Consider the following 23,516-nt stretch of genomic DNA (forward strand, 5'->3'; position numbering starts at 1 on the left):
ACAATCAAATGAATTTTTTAATTAATTATAGTTTATTTACGTTATTTTTCATAATACAAGAAAAGCCTTGAGCATGGCTTAAGATCTCTATAAGAGCTATCGAATACCAAATTTTGAAGCATTTTCATCAAACATTATAAAAGTTATGGATGTTTCAAAATGACAATTTATAACGACGATTTTTGCACTTTTTTGCAATATAACTTCGCGAAAAAAAGTCTTCCAATGATCTAATTTACACAGATTGGTAGATAATTAAATAACGAACAAAATATCTTTAGCTATTTTTGCAATCCGACAGCCACAAAAAAAGTTATATGAGAAAAACTAAGAAAAAAAATGGTAAATTTTTACGAATTGTTTAATAACAATTGAAGCCCGTGGTTTGGTTGGACAAAACTATTTTTCCATGTTTACAGACCATAATACAAAGCGATCTGCAAAGTTTGGACGCTATCTCCGATTTGTTACTTATTGATTGCTTCAGCTACCGGACTACTCGTACAACAGAGCTACAGAGCGCCAGTAAATTAAAGGTATATATAGTTGACTTTTCGATCTGACGGTAATGTAGAGCGCAACTTACCGAAAATTACTTGCTCTGGTAACGATTGCGGAAAACACCTCATCACACGCATGATGCACGTAGTATATTATACCACGTGTGATTGTCTTCCCCTGTGTGATAATGATTTGACAACAAATAGATAGACGGACAGCTCAACATACTGCTATCTCTTTTGCACTTGGTATAACGCTCGCCGCTCTCGCCGCCCTCGCTGGTGAAGTATTTATAAACAATAAAACATATTTAATAAAGTAATGCATTAGAAATACCTAACTGGTAAAATGTTGAAGAAAAGCTATGACTGAATGCATTTTATTTTTTTTTACTAAAAAAATATTATTCAGTAGTGTGCGCAAATATCACGTTGTATACTAAAATAATAAAGGTATTGGATACATATACTTTTCGTCTTTACCGCCACTAATATGGTAGTCGAGCGTTGTGTAACAAATCCAGCTATTTGTTGTCTTATCATTATCAACACATTATCAGGATAAGCTTTAATGATGTGACGACAAATAGATGAACGACAACTTGCACACTTGTCGTCCATCTATTTGTTGTCAAGTCATTATCACACATTGTCAGAGTAAGCACAAGCACACATAATATAATAGTATATCGCGTGAAGTTGTGAAGAAAGTTATAGCATTCAGTTTTCATCAGCTTAAGTATAACGTTCGTTAGCAGTGTGATTCTACGTGGCAGTAAATCGTAATTGTTGAGTCGTGATCAAAGTTTAGAACTGTTTTTTTATCAACTAGTAAATTTGCCTTTTTTTTTATTAACACGTAAAATTTTTCAATAACATTTGCAAAACACGTTTGTGTAACTGTATTTCCGTCGCTTATTTCAAATTAGCCCTATTTCATTTTCGCGGGAAGCAACGTTTGTACCCTCGAAACTTGTTTAAAAATATTGACATTGACAAGTTATAAGGTTTTTTTGTGGTATAGAAATGAATCAACTTATAGAAACCAGCTGCGAGGTAAGTCGACTTCCATTCAAATGTTCGAGCATATTCCGGAAAAAACCGGCCGCATGATTTTTAATTTGAGAAGTAAAAGAAAGAAGCATTTTCTATCAGTTTTGAGGTAAAGAAATATTTACATATTACAAAGTAGATTAATTTTCGAACGCAACTTTATGTAGCTGTAGCTACTAGCTAATACCATGATGTAAAAATACGCGGTGCGGCGTACCGACGTCTCATTTTCGTGCCGTTTTGCGCCTTCCATTGCGACGCCATATTTGAGGGAGACGTGGCTATATACTACAGCGGCGAAGAGCCTGTACAATGAAACGAAGCCGCTTAAGTTGAAACTAAAACTTATCCCATGCACGCATCTCACCTCGAATTGAGATATATATATTTATATATTTGTACATATATACGTAAACTGATCATCGTTTACCTGTTTGTTCAGTTTTTTATGTGCAAATATTGCCGAATTGGGTGTTTAGTCACTAAAACAACTGGAATGAAAGTATTGAAGCAAAAAATATACATTGTTTCACGAGTTTCTTGATGCTAATATATGTTTTATATTTTAAAAACTTTTGAAATCCGCAGACAGACATGGCGGCGCGGTGGAAGCCATGATGTAAGAAATATAATGTGTGGCGTTGCACATCCATTTTGATTCGCACCGCCATGTCTGTCTGCGAATTTCAATAGCTTTTAAAATATAAAGCGTATTAACATCAAGAAACTCCTGAAACAATATATATTTTTTATTTCAATATTTTCAATCCAGTTGTTTCAGTGACCAAACACCCAATTTGGCAATATTTGCACAGAAAAAACTAAATAAACAGGTAAACGATGATCAGTTTACGTATATATACACAAATATATAAATATATATATCTCAATTCGAGGTGAGATGCGTGCATGGGATAAGTTTTAGTTTCAACTTTAGCGGCTTCGTTTCATTGTACAGGCTCTTCGCCGCTGTAGTAGTCACATCTCCCTCCAATATGGCGTCGTGTTGAAAGGCGCAGAACGGCACGAAAATGAGACTTTGGAACGCCACACCTTATATTCTTACATCATGGTGGAAGCATTGATCAATCAAAATGGATGCGCAACGCCGCGCGGGCCGCACCTTGTATTTTTACATCGTGGCTAATACCATGTGTTTTTATATATATATACATGTGCTTACACTGACATCGAATAGAAAGATGTTAAAGGAAATGGATGATTGTGTTCGCAATTTTGGATCCATAATGGGTCCATTTGGTATAAAGTACTGGATGATGACATCACATGAATACGTGAAACGCATATACCCGTTACATCTATATATGTGTTTATAGTAACATCGAATAGAAAGATGTTAAAGGAAATGGATGATTGTGTTCTCAGTTTTGGATACATATTGGATCCATTTGGTATAAAGCACTGCTGCACTGGACAGTGGTGGGTTTCCGACGCAACTCGGAGGTTAATTCTGACTCAGACTTGTTCAGATTGATTTAAAGTTAGATGAGAAAGGTTTATAATCAGATGTTAAACGAACGACGAATAGTTGTCTTTTATTTCGAAGTCATGATTAATCTCACTTAAGGCAGGCCTCATATTTATTTAAAAAAAAAAATGCATGATACTTCTTCTTTCGTCAATTAATTGCATTGATAAAAGTTGATTATACAAATATCACCACATATCGCTTTAATATTTCCGATTAGTTCACAATAGTTTTACTCGTTTAACCATACCGTTCTATGGATAACTTATTGCACTTACAATAAATAATTTATCCTACTAATTTTTTTAGGAACGAAAGGATTGACAGACAGTCGACAAGGAAAGAACTTAAATTTTTTCCGGACTGTCCTTAAACACTTGTATACACTAAATTATTTTCCAGTTAAAATTTACTTGTTTGTTTGTTTTATTTATATCTGAACGATAATTATATCAATAGAACTATCTTGTAGACACATACTCACCTATGAATATATCTGTACTTGGTTTGGTTCTCAACTTCGAATTCAAAATCTTGTGATAGGATTCAAGTTTATTATTGGTTCTATCTACCATATTAAATATGCTAAATACTTCCGGAGTAACTTTAACCATCCATTCATTTCGAAAGTAAACATCCCAAAATCTTTTCCGTTTGGCTAATTTCTTCTGATCATTTTTAAAACTTTTTTTTATAAGTTTTCTTATTATTTTAAATGCTTTTTCAGCTTTATCAGCTGGAAAAAGTGGTATTAACAAAATTTTCTTCATAATTTCATAGCCAATATTATTGTTCTCCTTATTATTTTGTCTCAAATATATCCTATATTTTTTTGACTTAGCTTTTCGTATTACAGCCTAAAATAAAAATATGCTAAATTTCAATAGTTTAACTTGCATATATGTAAAATTCATGAAAAATAGTGATCAGGAATTAAAAAATTTTAAAATTATATAAGACGTAATCGATTTTTTTTACAATATTTATTACACTGGACATGATTGGTAGGTTAAAACTTATTTATAATAATATATTACTTGGCAGTTTAAACATTAAAGAGTTAAAAACTTATTAATAATTAAAAATAAATTACGAATATTAAAAAGATTTAGGAATTTAATGTATCTATGCAATTTAACACTGAAAACTGTAAAAATGATAAGTTATGAGTTTTGTCAATTTTTTATTTGCTTACAACTTCTACTACCGATCTAGTTATGAATGGTTAAAAACAGCATCAACAAGTTTCGAATGGCTTAGAGCTTTTATCCAACCAATTATAACATTTGTTAATGCGTAAGTGCAAGAGAAATGGTATACATTCAAAACATAAATAATGTATATAAATTATTTAATTATGATTGATGATTAAAATTTTTTTTTTTTTTTTTTTTTATGTGTGAGGATATCGTTGTTACACGGATGCTATTAGGCATTGTGTGATTATTTTTTAATTTCTTTTTTAACTTGGCATTTTTCAATGTTTTTTGATATTATAAATCTAATTATTTTTCACAAGGCTCATGATGTCGTTAGTCAGAATGCGTGATTTTTCCAAAAATCGAACGATATATATACTACATTTTTGCGCTTTATAAATGTATGGTCATATTTTTTAACCTACTAAGTTTCTTTCTCTATGTTAGCAAGCCTGTAATGGGGCACTTTCCAAAGATATTTGCCGAGAAAGACGTAAAAATTGGCTTCATGGTTATAAATGACAGACGGTATCAGAATACCAACGCTGATGTACGTAAATGGGTCATTCTTTTAAAAACCGAGCACTTTTTGACCAACACATCACAGAATTGGCTGAATTTTTTTTTCCAGACTCTACTTTTAGCAAAAAACATAAAAGTTCGAGGTTTTTTTTTTTTACGTATTTTAGATAATATAAGCGGTCGAAAATTCGATGAAAGCGAGTTTTTAACTTGAAGACTAATTTTCAAAAATTCATAATTCCGGTTCTATTGGAGCTGAAGATTTAATTTTTTTTTATTATAAATTACTATGTTAACTTAATATTCAACATTATGAAAAAAAGAGTATTAATAATATTTATTTATAATGTGAAACTAGACAACTTTAAACCCATTCGGTAATTTTTTCAACAGATTCTTATGTTGAATAATTGAACAATAATGCATTTTCGGTAGTAAAGAGAGAAGAGCCATTTTTGGGTGAGGTAACAGAAATTTTAAAATAAAATATGATTGGAAGATTGCTCTGCCCTGTGAGAGCAATAAATCTTTTCTAACAGAATTTTTTTTTCAACGTAAATCTTTCAATACAAATATATACATACGATTTGCGAACGCGTCCATAGATAATTATATAGATTTAAGGTGGCTCATCATGCTTGTCCTATCCATTTGTGTGACATTATAGACTATCACACTTGAAAATATTGAGTAGCAGGCTCAATATATATACCTACATAGATACGAATCCGCTTGTTTACGTACTGAGGTTAGCCCCGAGTTTCGGACTTTCTTAGAAAAAAGATTAATCAAACAACCTGCTCCTAGTTTTTTTGTAACATATGGCTCGACTTTTAGCCAAAAAAAGCTAAAAATTTGGGTGAAATAATAAGAATGCCTTATAAGACTAACTCTAGAATTTAAAATTTGAATGCATTTTTTCGACTTTGGTCGGCAACATGCTTTGAAATTCAAATAGTAGATCCGTTGAGTAATACTTTACCATAAATTTTAATTTAGGTGCAATAGCTGCTCAACTTTCATAAAGGTAATAATTCACCTCAAGAATTAACATAATAAAATATGGTGATAAAAAATAGTTTCTTTACCGAATTATATTTCTTGCTCATAATGGTTAAAATTTGGTGCACTCCATTAATATTTGGACTCGTCTTAAATGTAGCGTCTACAAATATACTATTTTCTTCATTAAACTTATTCAAAAAATCCTTGTCATAGAGAATAACGTGGTATCCATGAGATGAAGAGTTTAACAACTCTGCAGAGAGGGAAGTTTTATTGCCTTTTTTATCAATAAACTTTAAGAGCGATGGATTTTCCTGCATCTGCTTGCCGAATTATTTAATTGAATCGTAGCGCTTGCAAATAGATGTATGTTTCACTTTATGTTGGGCTCGCTGCATAGTTATATGAACATTTTCATAAGCAAAGTATTTGTCTAATCCATCGAGCCTATGAAGTATTAGATTTATAAATAATTAAACAAATAAATCAATATGTGTCTGTGTGTCTGTCTATGCAAATGTATATGGGTCATTAAACAAAAATTGATAAATACGAATTGATAGATGCGATACTTTCACGCCCTAGTTGAGATTTTTTAACTTAAACATTAAGAATTTTAAATTATTTTTTTCAAGTTGTTTGTCATAACAACGGATAAACATGTGTGTACACTAATGTACATGGGACTTTTTGCGTAAAATATCATATGCTATATAGTTTTAATGTTCAATAAACTAAATATTATTTAAATTAAATACTTTAGATAATGACAGTTTTTTTCAAACATCATATGATATGATACAGTATTGCAAATACCATGATATCTCATTTGCTGCTCTTATTTTAATACCATGATTTACAAAATAAATGCATACCTCCATTTTCTTTATAATTCTTATACCAAATGATCTAGCTAAGGAACTAAAAAGAAAAAATTGAAAAAGCTTTCATTTTGTTTTGTAAACATCTAAAAAGTTCAGCATTAAAATTTATGACTTCTCGAGTATAGTTAGCTTGATACATTTATCGACTGATAACGGTATTTTGTACTTGGAAATATTGGCGGAAATTCTGTCTGTGAAAATTTTGTCCATGACCCAATACTTATTCTATAAAGTATATATACTCACCCCGATAGCATTGTGATAGCACGACCGCGACTGTGGAGCACGGCCTGGAGCACACGTGAAAGCACCGTGATGTCCACCTGTCGTAATTTCTGAGCGCACACTGCAAGCATGGTGTGGAAAGTGCATGTCATGCTATCAGACTGCATGGATTGTGTGTATACCAGGGCTGTTGCATACGCTCATGCAAGGTGGTATGCATGCAGTGCCCATTACCCCTAACCTCTTCTATATACTTTTATCATTATTTTAATTTATAATAATAAGAATGTTATTACAAACAATTTATTTATTTTTATTTTAATTATTTTAAATTTATTTTAAGTGCCCCTCGATAATGGATACTTGGATAAGGTTTGTGTTTGGAGATAAAAAGTCGACGTTATTCTCTATGGGTAGTAAGACGTCATTGGCAGTGATACCGCAGAAGTTTGCCATTTGTAGAGGAGTTTTTGTGAGCTAAAGTCGAGCTGTGATGCTGTGTATTAGGAGTGAGGTTTTAGGTGGGAAATGTTGTGGACGTGAATTTTGATTGTCCATTTGGGCAAATAAGGGCGTCTTTATGCTGTTGTTTTAATTGGGTTAGCTTTCGAGAAGTTGTAAAAGGAGGCCTGGTGGGTGAGCTGCTTTTCTTTGGGCGTGTTAATATCTTTTTAGGAGTATTCGAAGCGTTGGAGCACTTTTGCTGTGAAGTTCATCAGTTTCTTTGATAAGATCTTGCATATTGTCTCCCCCTCCTCTAGTCCAGGGAAATCGGAGAATCTTGATCTCTTGTTTCTGCTATTTAGGTCATTGTAATCATGTCAGGCTTCTTCGACTGTAACAGATTTTTTAACTACGTATGTTAATAGTATGCCTTGCTTGTAATTCTGTTAGTGTTTTTTCTTCTCTTAGTTTTTTCGGTAGGATCGTGATAGTTTTACCTTCGAAAAGTAACACTGGTGCAAAACCGGTAACTGTATGTTCTGTTTAATTGCATTTCTTTACGCATTCATGTGCTATGGTTGTCCATGGCTGCTTTCCTTGTTTTTCATTTATCTTACACCTTATTTTATTTTTTTTTTACCCAGTTTACCTTGATAGTTCTTAGGCCAAGTCGCCGGGGCTACCCGCTCACCACCTATGTGTAGGGATGTATTGCCGCACCCATTTTCCAACCCTTTTACTGATGTTACACCTAATCCATGGGCACAGTGTGAGTATCTTCGGTGAGACACCTTGCCAGTTAATCTGACACTCTTTGCACTAACGTTGCATCGGGTCTACTCGCCACTGTGTAGCCTTTCCCCGGGGAGGACTCCATATTTCAGGACGTTCACTCCTCACCGGTGAAGCCGGCGACCTCTGCCGAAGCATCGGATCCAGGTTATTTAGCAACCCCGGAGAAGTCTCATGTTTCAGGGACCACTCCTCGTCGGTTAGGCTGGCGATCCCTGCCTGGTGCATCGGATCCGCTAATCCCTACCTCCTATCACTGTTTTGCATTCACTTAGGCCCGAAAACCTGTGGGGCAAGGAAAAAACTCTGGAATTGCTCTGAAGGAAAATTCCATAGAAAATCCCGCCCCAAAAAACAGCCGGGGTTACATAGGAACTTTTCCGAGCTGGGGGTCGTGCAGCTAGTTATCCCGGCTATCCGAAAACGCTGTTCTCTAATGGACAAGTGACTTACGTTGAACTCTATCCCGATCTAATAAATGCTAACGTCTCTGGTGACATACCAGGAGACGTGTTTAGCTAGAGCACAATCTGCTTCTAGCATTTGGGGTTTCATGGCCACTCTTCCAACCGCCCTGGGGTTACCAGAGAAGATTTTGCTACAACAGCAAGCCAGGGAAAACTCTAGAGGGAATCTAACATGGAGAAACATTTGCAGTCTCTTGTTTTTATTATTAGATCTTGAATCAATGGGAATGCTTGCGATTGAGGTATAACTATTTTATTTAGTTCTCGAAAGTCCATACATAATCTAGATTTTTTTCCATCGTCTGTTTAAATGCTAAAGTTACTGAGGCAGCAAAAGGATTAAGATTCTCCTATTAACTAGTATTTTAATAACATTGAGATTTGTTTTTTTATTTCCTTTTTATCTTCAATCGTGCACCTATATAAGGACTTTTACTGCAATATTTATCTACAGTAATAACTTTATGCGAGCTTCGTGTTCTTTAACTGAGCCAACATCATATTTATCTTTTGCAAAAATTGATTTATATTTATCTTGTGAATTCATAAATTTTAGTTTTTTGATGGAAGTTTAGAGCATGTAGTAAGATTTCAAACTTATTTGTGTCTATGTTTTTATTAAAATTTATTTTTTTAGTATAAATACATTCAGAATTTTTTTCTTTTTCCTTCTTTCATAATATTTGTAAATTTTCATTTTGGATTAATTTAAATTCTTTCATCATATTTAATCCGATTAAGAAATCAAACTTGATTTTCTCACTTTCTACTACGAACATATCAAATTGACTTTTCTATATAATAAATTTTTACTCTTATATTTATCATTCCATTCGCTTTCGTTGCACCATTAATCGCCATCAAATTAGCTTTTTCTGTTTTAAGTTTATCATTTTCGTTTTTTAATTTTATCAATTTATAATTTATTAAGGATACATTTGATTCTTAATCATAAATCCCGATTACTTCTACTGAATTGTTTATAAGTAATTTGATGTTAATCAATGGTGGAACTACAAGTTTTTTTGAACTGCGCATCATTTAATTCGACTTCTAACTGAGAGTTGTTTATTAAATTAATTTTATTCTTTTCCTCTTTTTCATCGTCAGCTGAAATTTCTTTTGATTTAAACCAACAATTTGATTCGAGAGTGAAATCGAGTGCCTTTATTTAATTTTTCGCATATTTTATATGTACTGTAAAATTTCTTTTTTTCTGAAGTTTTCTTTCTAACTAAATATTAATTTTTATGGATTTCTCTGTAAAGGTCCTCGACTTCTTTTAAACTTTCTCTATTGTTTTGTTGTTACCATACGCATCAAACCAAAACCCCATAAGCAATTCCAAGTGGAATTCCAAATGTATTATAAGTGTATTTATAGGTGGAGTTACAAATACACAACGTTGCATCCGAAAATTGATTAACTAATTTATTTATTTTGCAATTATGTAAATATTTCCTCACTTCAAGCCTTATAGGGAATGCTGATACAACACAACTTCTCTCTTTTACTTGAAACCTTTATAAAGTTAAAAATCGTACGGCCAGATAGTAAACCTGAGCCCGAGTAGGTCCTTAATATCATTCAACCTTTCTCGTAGATTCGCAAAACTATAAGCCTTAAGCTACCTTTATGGGAGTCGTCGGATTTTCAAGTTCCGGATGAGACTGTACAAAACAACTCCTGGAATGAGCCACGCTCCGAACAAAGATCAGGTGGCTTTTTAAACAGCGACTGCAGCTATGCCTGGATAAGCTGCGACAAAAGTTTATTTGTAGTGAATGTCACGTCTGGTGAGTACGTAACATCATGGACCTTCACATATAAGATAACCACTGTGTCAGCCTTTCCTGCTCGTCCAGGAAGTTTGCCCTTACTTCTGGTGGGGCTTGATAGCAATGCTATTAGAATTCAAGATTCCGTTGGGCAATTGTGTGTTTTTGATTGTTGCATTTCCAAAATTTTATGTACTATTCTAGTGAGTATAATTTGTTTTTAGTGCCATGTACTAGTTTTATCTCATAGTAGATGGTTTTAGCTTTAATGAGATACTAATTATTTTTAAAGGTACCAGCTGGTGTTGAACAGGCGTGTGTGATGTACGGTGGGGCCGACTGGGAAAATTTTAATGAAGAAAATCGAGACTTAGTTTTACCAGAAAATAGTGGATTAATCTTTGTATCACTCAGAAACTTCCAGCACTTGATAGTTGATCTTAATAGAGATTCATGGTCTAAGTCATCTTACGGTGATAAGCCTATCGTAGCCTGTTTAGAATTTGTTAATTCTTCACCTGCAGTACAACCTCCAAAAAGTAATGAAGTAGAACCTTCAGAAAGTAATGAGCTAGAACCTTCAACAAGTAATGAAGTAGAATTATTCTTTTCAGCATACAATTTGATAAATAAAGGTAAATTTGTAACTATTTTTCTCGCACATAACTGTATTGGTGATTGACAAAATGAAATGTTGTGATTTTAGAAACTGAACATTATATGAAGTTCAATAGAAAAGAATTTGAGGCTACTGCACTGTCCAACGAAAAACTATGCACTGTCTTGCAGTGCTCTTCCAAAATTGGCTGTTTGATCAGTTGTTGCTTAGGTCGTATTATGATCTGGGAGTTTAATGGATTTCTCACATGGGTGAGTCCAATTTTGGATAAGTACGCATTTATCACTCATGCAGTACTTCTTGAACCCACCGACGACCCTAAGCCCTGTTGTTTCTTATGGGCCGCTTATCAGGTAAACATCTTTTTTTTCTCCTTCAATTATGTAACTCAACAACTAACAACAATGAGTCACGTAGATTTCACCATAAACCAATGTCTCAATCTTGGGACATTGATGGTGATGTTTACAACTTGGCAGTAGAAAAGACACTTGAGACGTGTCGCAAGCCCGATCGAGATGGGCTTGGACCATTAAATTATACGCCTTTTCTAACTGCGCCATGCGCAACAATAAATGCTCAACCAAAATTTGTTACTCAAATAAATAACAAGAGTGATACACATTATGTTGTATACCCAAAACGGAAGATCTTCACGAGAAAGACGGCTTTAAAAATGGTAATTGAGCCTGATGATGAAATAGTCAAAAAGCGGCGAAAACTTAACAACCAATCCAGGGACTCAACATTGAATGGTTGTATACTTTATCTACATATATATATATATATATATATATATATATATATTTGTGAACCTCGTTTTATTATAATTTTAATGTATTCGTTCAATTGCTTGTTTTAGATTTGGATCAATCGGGATCATCTGACTGTAGGCTTAGCAAGACTAAAATATGTAGCACACCACTTGTGCAATGGAAAGAGAATGAAAAAATAAACAACTTGGATACTCAAACGCCGCAATCAATTCTCAGAATTCAGTGCAAGTCTCGTGCGCCTAGTTACGATTTTACTGAGGTGAGCTAAATGTATAAGGTCAAAAATATGTAAAAGGATTTATAAGGCCGCATATGTATATAAAATGATTTAATAAATTAACTTATAAATTAATTAAAGGATAATGTGAACGATGAAGCAGATACCCCAAAAAAACATTTGGTAGCTAAGAAAGTACATGATCAACTCGAGCATACTGAAAGTGAAGACTATAAGTTTTCGTTACCCGAAACAGTTGAAGATGTTCCGGTTATCTCTGAAGGTTTGTGATCAAAAAAGACATATTTACCGTAACATTTAAGGTAGTTGTTTCCCAATGTATAGGTTAATCGTATGTATAAATATACAATAATAAGGTTATGTTCAACTATCATCCCGTATTTGTTTGCGTTATGTTAACCCACAAATGACGCATCTAGCGCATTTTTGGTAGATCTAAAACATGACAGGTATCAGTTTAAATGTAGCTCGGTAAAATAATACACATGACTTATTTAATTGGTTTTATTGATATGGGAGGCTTGTTCGTTACCCCCTATGAACTTGATATCGCCATAACTCAGAGGAAAAATGATAAACGATTGGATTGTACATGTAGTTGTAAGGCTGAGCAAGTGTAAGTATATGTAATAGGTGAACTTGTATATTCAACAAAGTACATTTAGAGGTTATTAAAATGAAAGCAAACAATAAGAAAAATTTCTTATGACATCTTTACCAACATAGGCACGAGAAGTTATCGATTGATAATGCAATTTCCACTGACATAGCACCAAAATGGGGGGAAAAAGCTAAACATAATGTGAAACATGTATACGAGCAATTCGGTATTCGGTACACTGCAATAAAAATATTGCTTCTTCGGTGTAAATTTACTGATTGTTTATTTTCTGCATGTCGTCTGCTTGGCACGATTGTGATTACGATTTCCCTGGCACCACTTAATTCTAAACTTCAAAATAGTGTCAGGTTTTAGTTTTACTAAGATATGCTAAATGCGGCACTTATGGGTTAACATGACGAATTTAAAATATCAGAGAGAAATGTGAATACCTCTCCGTACGTAGGTACATAAACATATGCATCTACCTATTTGTAACTTGTGCTCATGTGACAATGTGGTGTTGCTCCTTACGTGATACTCTTGGTTTTACTGTAAAAACTATCAATATTATAAATACTGCGACGGACATTGAAAATAAAAAGACCTACTCTGGACTTGATATATTTACAATAAGAATAGTAAATTTACTACAGTAATTATAATGCCTGCCATGATGGAGTATTTTACTTTTGCAAGATACTTAATACTCAAACAACAAATAGTGTGAACACGACTGTTATTTCTATTAATGAAGTTTAAGACGAATATAAAGAAACAATTTATGCATGTTTATTTTCTGTATTGAAGTTGTAAATAATCGTTTCGTAAATATAAAATCCTACATAAACTTTACAGTCAACATGGTAATGTTACTACGAGATTTATAAAACTGAACAATACAAGTAGTAAATTTATTATGATGAACTTAGTAAAGTTACTATGACGGGCGTTGGGAATAAAAAGACCTACGTACAACGTAGTACAATTGCAATGGTTGGTATCTACTACTCTTTAGTTGGTATTTTGACTATTACGACTGTAATTTTATGAACAATGTGGTACACATACACAAGACTTTTTTTACAGTGTATCTTCCAAAATCAAACGAAGAGCACTATTTTGATTACTATTACTTTAAAACTATGTTGTAAAAAAATCTCAAAAAAATGTATGTGTTTCTTTACTGCCTAAGATAGTTTTCAGTAGTTTTTCAATTATTTATAAATAGGCGGTAAGTTACAATTTTTTAAATAATGAGACTATGTAGTGTTTGTACCATTGCTCTAATATTAAAAGAGTGATTTTTTGACGAGGATATTATAATAACGACGTGGTTAATCGGTCTCAAATTTTTTAAACATATTTCTCGACGCTTAGATTAGTTTTGCTGAAAATTTCGTACCTTTTTAAATACTTTTGATTTAGGAAACAACTAGCTTAAGTAACTAAAAATCGAATTTTGAGAGAATGAACGCAAATTTTATTTTCAGATGTTTGTCAAACGACCACTTTCAAATTTGCACATCCAACTGGATTACAGAAGTAAGTTCCTTCAAGTAAAAAAAAAAATTTCAATGTATTAAATTTGTATGAATTTTTCAGATTTCTAACGCCAATTCGCTTCGATGGGGATGAGATAATGAGTGTCTTGGAACTAGATCATACTGGTAATGTAGAAAACCCCGTGGGAACAACTTCACGGCAACCTCAAACCTATTTTATAATGCCTTCAATATTTACAGACCGAATAAACCAAAGTACGTCATTGCCAGAGGAAATGGAAAAAATATCGGAACATGTAAAAAAAACATCCGATGTTCCAAACATATTCATCGAAAAAGTCTCATCATCGTCTGATGTTGAAGAACCTGAGGAAGATAGCAACATGTTGACTTTACCAAACAACCCACTTATGGAGCCGACGGATGATTGTAAGGAAGAGTATTTTAGCAAATCCACTCTTACAAAACGAACTCGAGGACGACCCAAAAAAGTAATTGAATTATCAGAGTCATCAAAATCAACTACAACAATACGCACGAGGAGAGCTGGATCTTCTACCAAGGATGTAGCCCCTACAGTGAAACCCACTAGGAAAACTAGAGCTGCATCTGTTGCTAAAGAAAATGTTGATTTGAAAACTGACGAAATGGCTGAAGAACAACAAGTATTTACAGTGCGGTCGTCGAGAGCATCTAAATTTAAAAAAAATACTTCGATAGTTGCTGACAAACGCTCAAAGGCCGGATGGATATCCAAGGATGACGAACAAATCACATCTACTGAATCGGTACCTGCCAACGATGATCTGCCAATGTCTCACACTCAAAGTAGAATAGCTGAGTCCGTAGACAATGATAAAAAAGGATTGTCAAAAATAAGACCAACCAGAGCCAGGACCGTATCAAAAAATGAACAACAATCAACCACCACTAGAAAAAAAAGAGCAGGTGCGGTAGTCCAGGAAAATGATCAGGCTACACCCACAGCGAAAGAAGATAATAAACGATGTTTGAGGAAGACGCGAGCCTCGTCACTGGCAAATGAAACCAGTAACAATATCATCAACTTGAGTAACCCACCAGCCAGGGCAGAAATTATACGAGCAATCCAGACTACGAGACCTTCCAGTTCAGAGCCCACAATTCGCAGGCGTAAGTGCTCTGTCCAGTCAGAACCGGGAGACATCGAAAAAATTTTAATTGACACAAGAACTGTAAAGTCAAAGAGTAAAGCGGAAAAAAGGAATACGACAGGTCGAGGTCGCAGAGCGACTAGCGTCGATTCAATCGTGAGTGTGCCTGAAGGTAGGCGTGTAATACGCAGTTTACTCACTAAAACGATCATCAAGGAAGTCATCCCCGAAGAGCCAATATCCATGAAACAAACAAGAAAGAGAAAATATGCTTTTTCTGTTACTGGTAATGAAGCTAAGAAAGTACGTGATCAACTCGAGCATACTGAAAGTGAAGACTATAAGTTTTCGTTACCCGAAACAGTTGAAGATGTTCCGGTTATCTCTGAAGGTTTGTGATCAAAAAAGATATATTTACCGCAACATTCAAAGTGAATAAGAATCAAATTTTGAGAAAATGAAACTTTTATTTTCAGACGTTTGTCAAACGACCACTTTCAAATTTGCACATCCGACTGGATTACAGAATTAAGTTCCTTCAAGTAAAAAAAAAAAGAATGTTCGATGTGTAAAATTCATATGAATTTTACAGATTTCTAACGCCCATTCGCATCGATGGGGTTGAAACAACGAGTATCTTGGAGGTAGTTGATACTGGCAATGTAAAAAAACTTTGGGCCAAAATTCAACCGCGAAGCTGTTTTATAATGCCTAAAAAAGCGAAAAACAAAGAACAATGATGTGTCAATTAAATGTTTTTCATTTAATCTGTTGATATTTTGTCGTTTTTCGTTTTTTTTTATTTTTTTCCAAACGAGAAAGCAGATTGTAATATACTTTTGTAAATAATTGATTAATACATCATCATAGTTTTATAAAGGTTTGAGTCTAGTAATTTTTAAGCAAGTCCTAAATTCCCTTTCATACATACCTCATAGATCATATCAAGCAAAAAAAACATGTTAAGATCATGGAATTTAATACATATCAATCAATTGTCGTCACATGTTAAATAAATTTTTTTGACACTCAACATTCAAAGCCACTGATAATACCAGTACTTTACTTTTTTCAGGCCACAAAATACGATATTTAGTATTATTGGAATTAAGCATCCCTTGAACGCTACTTTTCAAATTCGGTATAAGAAAATAAAAATAACGTCAGCATTTCAGATCTTATCAATTAGTTCATGTAGAAATTTACCATACAATTTTATCAAAAAAGGCATATGCTACAGATTCTTTTGTCTCTTTCGTTGTTTTTTTGAACATGAAGTCTATGGAATCCGAAATAGTCATCCCATGTAATATAAATAGACAGTCACAAGAAAATAAAACAATAGCTATTGTATTAAAATTTCTCGTACTTATCGTTTTATTTTTCATCTACAATTTATGTGATAAATTAGGCAAATTCGTTATACATATCAGTTGGCGTGCAAAATAAATAACGTTTAATCGTCGATTCGACATTTTGACTAGAATGGCACAAATGTAAAACGCTCAATATATACGTGTGTATATGTATATATCAAACAATGAGAATAGTTACAAAAGCGGTTGTATACAAAAACAAGGTCAATTACCTCCATAAGCTGAGAGAAATAACTTAAAAATACTGCAACAGGTGGAAAACAGGGAGGGATCGAACACGTTATTTATGTACAACATAAGTAGATAGTGGGAACCACCCTAATATCCAAATTAAAAAAAAAAAAAAAAAAAAAACAGTTGCTCGGAATAAAAATAAGAATCAGTAGCGCGCGTAGCGACCGTAGTAGTTGGCTGCACGGCCACCCTCGATGGGATTGCAGGAGAAGAGTGCGTCCCCTCGGTAACCCTCGGCGCACCTGAAAAGTAAGTGATAATTTTTTGTTTTATCAATTATTCATCGATACCCACGTATTGAATAATTTACATAAATTTTATCACTCTTAATGTATTTTTTTTATACCTCCTTGATACTTGGCGTGTATTTCTTTTAGTATGATTAATAATACTTACTGGCACACTGCAATGTGTCTTCTAGGTGTACAATTGGCATTTAAACCGCACTCATGGCCCGTGCACGGGTTCTGACAGGCAAAGTTGATGCACGCCTGATTGTCCGGGCACTCGTTGTTGGACAAGCACTCGCCCCTCTTACAACTGATAACATAATATGTCATACATCACTTAAATCAGATCAAATTGCATACAATGCAATATATATACACACGTGTACCTGATTAGCGCCTTTCCAACATAGCCGTGGGGACACCTGCACACCGGGCGCTTCTTACCCGTGTTGTCATGGCCCGGTCGGCACTCGGCGTTGGCACCGCACGGATTCCCGCTGCACAGGTCCTCTGCAAGTCAATGAACATTGTAGCCCCAAAGAGTTATTGTTGTTATCGGGGGAATTTTGCATAATGTACGCGCTAATATTAATTTAATACACGTATGTATGTATATATTATACAATCGGTGAAGGGCCGACAGAAAACGAAGGGGTCGCCAGTTTTGTCCTTGGGACAACTGCAGACGGGCGTTACGTCGCGGAGCTCGCAATTGGCGTTGGTGCCGCAGGTGCCCTCGCAAGGATCGACGCATTTCTGATAGAGGCAGGCAGGCTTGCCGGCAGGACAGTCGGAGTGCTGGGTGCACTCGGGCTGGCAGGATATGAGCGGGTTACCCAGCCAATTCTGCAAGAATGAGAAAAAAAATTTCAATGGTTATGTATTTTACGTATGTAATGTATATGTGGTTTAAAAGATGTGTATGATGATGATGACCTTGGAACAGGCGCAGTTGGCTCGGTGGTTGATGACGTTGCACTCGGCGCTCTCGGCGCATACGGAGGCGCACGGGCTCTCGCAGCGAAAGTCCTTCGAGCAGTGCTGGTGCTGGGGACAGTCAAAGTCGGACTCGCACTCGTGACGGCAGCCTTCGAGAGGACGCCCTCGGTATCCCGACAAACAAGAGCACACCGCCACGCCGTTCTTGACTTCGCACTTGGTGTTGGCCCCACAAGGATTTGGGCTCTTGCACGGCGCCTCTGTTTGGGATATCATCATGAAATTTACTTTTACGCCAGGGAGTAAATGTATGTAGTTGTTCATAACATTGAGAAAAAAAGAAAAAAAAAAGAAAAAATGTACTTGCCAGGGTCGTAGACGCAATTGTGCAGAGGATTGCCCGTGTGACCTGGAGGACAGTTGCACACCGGTATGTGGTTGACCGTCTGGCAGAGCGCGTTTGTGCCGCAGGCGTAGGTACACGGATCGATGCATCGGTTCCCACTGCAGGTGCGGCTTCCAATGCAATCCTCGTTTACTGCAATTCGGGGACAAAACAGATATATTATTTCTTTTATTTGCAGGATTTTTAATCCCCATTGATTCCCGTTAAAAATTTTTAAATTATATTTTAGTATTGGTAATTTAAAAAACATATACGCGCTCGGTTAATGATTGTTGATCAAAGTGACCATGCACACCCTTTATTGAATTGCACTATTTTTCTTTTTAACTCGCATTTATTTTATTTTCAGAAAAGAAACGAGTTAATCGGTATAGTAGTTGTTCGAATCGTAATAGAAGAAGATAAAAAAAATAAAATAAATTGTGAGAACTAGTCAATAACGCGATCCAGAAATGTGTGATGAAAAGATTACGAAATAAGGCTCGATGAGGAACCAAAAAAAGGGGCTACGTGACCTTGCGCGTTCGCCGTGCGTAATAATATAATCGTTTGCCATGCAATTATGGTATATACAAGTGAGCTTGATACTCCACTTGTATGTACTATATTTCCGTAAATATAAATACACGCGCACACCTTTTTATGGTGACGTAAGTGCTCGATGATAGATTAGGCATTGCCAATTAAGTATGTTGCAGGTATACGAAACGTAAAAACTGACATTGTGGCTGATGATGATGATGATGATTATAATAATAATAAATACTTACTGATGCATTCGACACGCTCGCACCTCGTAAGAGGATCGCCATCGTACAGATTCAAACACGAACAAACCGGCCGGCCCTCGCTCATCGTACACCTGGCGTGCTGGCCGCATGTGTGGCTATCACAACTGGTTGCTGTGTGTTTGTTGAAAACCATGTATGTTCATTTTTTTTTCTTTGCAATTTTTGTTCCCAACCCACGACATATTTCGCTTCAATTACAGAAAAAAATTTCACTTTCGTAAAAATGGTAAAAAACGTCTTTCCCCACCTTATAATTATTAGAAAATGGCTCGAAACCATAAAAAAATTTAAAGATTCAAATTGGGGTGGAGCACCACTTCTGCGTAATTACCGCATTTTCTAATTTTAAAATAGCAACAATTTTTTAAATTTATTTTAAGAGAAAAATATTTTTTCCTTATAACCGGCCAAGAGATTTCAAACCATTTCTATGATCCTCGAAAAAAAATTCCCCTTTTTCCGGGATTAGCGCAACGAAATACTTAGTGTGTCCCAAGTCTTGGAAAATTGTTTCTCATTGATTCAAGGTTGATAAATAAATCGGAGGTATAACAAAGGTGCACTTCATAAATAAATTTAAGTCATCGAGTAAAAACCTGTATCAAATGTATACCTCCACGTGCAAAAAATGAACCTTGTATGGGTGTACACAAGTATAGTTTGAAACCAGTTGACCTTCGCCATAGAATGATAATACGTCAGAGGCCCATATATTTATACAAATAATATTACTTCGTCGTTGAAATATCTCAAAAACGAATCGGCTTGCGGGTTTTTTTATTTTATTTTCGATCTTTAAATATTATCTTCGCTCTTTTACGCGTATAGGGATACACTTTACTCGTAAGATTGTTTTTATTTTATCAGTTAATGCTATAGTATACATCAAAGAAAATTTTTTAACGACTGTTCCAATGAACAGATGTAAAAAATAAAATAAAATAAAATTCAGAGTTGCCGGAAAAACACAAGGTATAATGATAAAATCGATTTAAAGCTTCTCCCACTAGTATTTCTGAATTGCTACGTGTAAGAAAAACCTCCAGTCTTTGTTCGCATACGCGGCGAATAATCGTTTCCTGTAACTTTGAGACTTACTCTGCCAAGTACGCTGTAACAGACGAAAATAGGCATTTAAAGGTTGCGAGTTTGAAGGGGCAACGTTACTGTGTACCTCAGAGATAAAACACATGTAATTTGGCTAACGTATGATGCAATGATTGAATGCGGTCGGGTGGGGAGGAGCAAACAGTGAATATACGACGGGGGTGTCGATTTGCCTTCTTTGTGGAGTCATCGAGGCGACTTGTTTAGGCGCGAGAAGCTCGCGGCCGTCAAGCCACCGTTTGTTATCACAGACCTCGATAGGAGCGAGAAGTTCCGGTTGTACTGAAGGTCGAAACTAGCGTGCACAGATGCAGGTCTGGGGCCGTTCAGGCTGAAAAGTAGTCTCGATGACACGAAGAATTAAGCCGTGATGTTTCCTTTGATATCAATTGGTACAGTTTTTGAATTTGGCGGTTTGCTCCTTCACTATCGACGTACAGTGCCCTAACGTCGAAGCTCGCGTGAAACAGGCGAAATGCGGGGTATGGAACTGCGGTAGAACGGAGGGGAGGAACGAGCGCGGCGGCGCAAGGGGCGCGACGCTCGCTCGCTGTGGCGAGCGGCAGATGTTCTCGGGCTGCGAGCGAATAAGGTGCGTATGGCGCCTGCAAGGCTTTGTACTAAACAAATGAATATATTTCCTTTGTAAATCAATTTGTGTGTTTTTAATTTTTTCTCCTGGTGATTCCTGCTTCCGGCTCGTTCCATCGTCAACATACGCGATTGAATAAGGGGTATCATAAAAATTCTTCGCTCCACTTGCTTATATATACAGTGCACACCTATTATTGCGTAATAATTAAAATGATGGACAATTACCTCGAGCACCCGATTGGTTGGGTCTTTTGCGCATCAACAGAACATCAAAAATAATAACCGCGAAAAATAAGTAATTATTTAACCGATCTATATCAATTATCGTTTGAGCGAAGATTTCAATCGCACGAGTTTCAATAGCTGAATTTTCGTGAAAAAAAATTAATTTCCTTATTTACTCAATAGTTGAATGTATAGTGTTGGGGAAAATAAAAACAACAACAAGGGCACTTACCTCCACTGAGTACCTTCGAGCCGTGAAATACGTTGCTTGCCCATGGGCAGCATCGCCACCGCCGAAGTGGCACACAGCGCGACCAGCAGAACTGTAGTCTGCATTAGCTTCATTTTGCTAGCTGTAGACCTTTTCAAAAAGCGGAGAAAAGAAAGTTGTATCGTTTATCGGTTTAAAATATCGGTTTAAAATATCGGTTTTGAAAATTGAGAGATCAATAATTTATATTTTTAAGGCTCGCAATGGAAAAAGCGAATTATCGTTTTCCGCGAGGCAAACAAGATTGATCAAGTATGTACCCAGGAAAAAAAAGGTTCGGAAGCTCACTTGAAGCCGACGACTGATTTGAATGAAAAATCGGCAAGGTAAGTGTACAGATGTAACGATCGAAGAGCGGAGAGTACGTATAAAAGAGTACTTATACGCGACGGTTAAACGATCCGCGCTTGGCTGGACCGCGAGGCGAACTGACTCTGAAATCGTCAAAAGCAAGTCACTATATAATCCCATGGCTACAACGTTTAAGTTAAAAGCGATGTGTGTATATATATATATATATATGCACATGTGAGTACACCGACGGAATCCATGGCCAGTAAGCGCCCCGGGTTTTGCGGGGATTGGCGCTTGTGTTATTTTATTTATTTAATTAATAAACAAAGCGGCCAGTAAGCGCCCCGGGTTGTGTGGGGATTGGCGCTTGTGTTATTTTATTTATTCAATTAGTAAACAAAGCGGCCAGTAAGCGCCCCGGGTTGTGTGGTGATTAGCGCTTGTGTTATTTTATTTATTCAATTAATAAACAAAGCGGCCAGTAAGCGCCCCGGGTTGTGTGGGGATTGGCGCTTGTGTTATTTTATTTATTCAATTAATAAACAAAGCGGCCAGTAAGCGCCCCGGGTTGTGTGGGGATTGGCGCTTGTGTTATTTTATTTATTCAATTAAATACAAAGCGGCCAGTAAGTGCTCCGAGTTGTGTGGGGATTAGCGCTTGTGTTATTTTATTTATCATTTTAATTATCAAAGCGGCCAGTAAGTGCTCCGGGTTGTGTGGTGATTGGCGCTTGTGTTATTTTATTTATTCAATTAATAAACAAATCGGCCAGTAAGCGCCCCGGGTTGTGTGGTGATTAGCGCTTGTGTTATTTTATTTATTCAATTAAAAAACAAAGCGGCCAGTAAGTGCTCCGAGTTGTGTGGGGATTAGCGCTTGTGTTATTTTATTTATCATTTTAATTATCAAAGCGGCCAGTAAGCGCCCCGGGTTGTGTGGTGATTAGCGCTTGTGTTATTTTATTTATTCAATTAATAAACAAAGCGGCCAGTAAGCGCCCCGGGTTGTGTGGGGATTGGCGCTTGTGTTATTTTATTTATTCAATTAATAAACAAAGCGGCCAGTAAGCGCCCCGGGTTGTGTGGTGATTAGCGCTTGTGTTATTTTATTTATTCAATTAAAAAACAAAGCGGCCAGTAAGTGCTCCGAGTTGTGTGGGGATTAGCGCTTGTGTTATTTTATTTATCATTTTAATTATCAAAGCGGCCAGTAAGTGCTCCGGGTTGTGTGGTGATTGGCGCTTGTGTTATTTTATTTATTCAATTAATAAACAAAGCGGCCAGTAAGCGCCCCGGGTTGTGTGGTGATTAGCGCTTGTGTTATTTTATTTATTCAATTAAAAAACAAAGCGGCCAGTAAGTGCTCCGAGTTGTGTGGGGATTAGCGCTTGTGTTATTTTATTTATCATTTTAATTATTAAAGCGGCCAGTAAGTGCTCCGGGTTGTGTGGTGATTGGCGCTTGTGTTATTTTATTTATTCAATTAATAAACAAAGCGGCCAGTAAGCGCCCCGGGTTGTGTGGTGATTAGCGCTTGTGTTATTTTATTTATTCAATTAAAAAACAAAGCGGCCAGTAAGTGCTCCGAGTTGTGTGGGGATTAGCGCTTGTGTTATTTTATTTATCATTTTAATTATCAAAGCGGCCAGTAAGTGCTCCGGGTTGTGTGGGGATTGGCGCTTGTGTTATTTTATTTATTCAATTAATAAACAAAGCGGCCAGTAAGCGCCCCGGGTTGTGTGGTGATTGGCGCTTGTGTTATTTTATTTATTCAATTAATAAACAAAGCGGCCAGTAAGCGCCCCGGGTTGTGTGGGGA

At 35.8% G+C, this 23,516-nt stretch overlaps 2 protein-coding genes and 1 pseudogene across 2 annotated transcripts; 2 read left to right on the top strand and 1 right to left on the bottom strand.

Annotated features, from left to right (window-relative positions):
- The first annotated feature begins 1,399 nt into the window (after positions 1 to 1,399).
- Positions 1,400 to 11,334, top strand: LOC149374297 (uncharacterized). Its single transcript, XM_089594003.1, has 5 exons — positions 1,400 to 1,556; positions 10,184 to 10,561; positions 10,651 to 10,993; positions 11,065 to 11,299; positions 11,331 to 11,334. The coding sequence occupies exons 1-5, from the start codon at positions 1,527 to 1,529 to the stop codon at positions 11,332 to 11,334; spliced, it is 990 nt and encodes a 329-aa protein (XP_089450129.1). The 5' UTR covers positions 1,400 to 1,526.
- Positions 11,335 to 11,384: 50 nt separating this feature from the next.
- On the top strand, positions 11,385 to 15,970 carry LOC149374298 (uncharacterized). Its single transcript, XM_089594004.1, has 8 exons — positions 11,385 to 11,732; positions 11,840 to 12,012; positions 12,112 to 12,253; positions 14,086 to 14,137; positions 14,198 to 14,262; positions 14,338 to 15,621; positions 15,757 to 15,772; positions 15,823 to 15,970. Exons 1-8 carry the CDS (start codon positions 11,411 to 11,413, stop codon positions 15,968 to 15,970), a joined length of 2,202 nt encoding a protein of 733 aa, XP_089450130.1. The 5' UTR covers positions 11,385 to 11,410.
- A 998-nt stretch (positions 15,971 to 16,968) lies between these two features.
- Positions 16,969 to 21,477, bottom strand: LOC149374299 (uncharacterized; annotated as a pseudogene).
- Between the last annotated feature and the right edge of the window lie 2,039 nt (positions 21,478 to 23,516).

The sequence above is a fragment of the Copidosoma floridanum genome, unplaced genomic scaffold, assembly GCF_036245765.1.
Source record: "Copidosoma floridanum isolate Cflo_tuat_1 unplaced genomic scaffold, Cflo_Japanese_pri ptg000020l, whole genome shotgun sequence".
Taxonomy (NCBI): Eukaryota; Metazoa; Arthropoda; class Insecta; order Hymenoptera; family Encyrtidae; genus Copidosoma; species Copidosoma floridanum.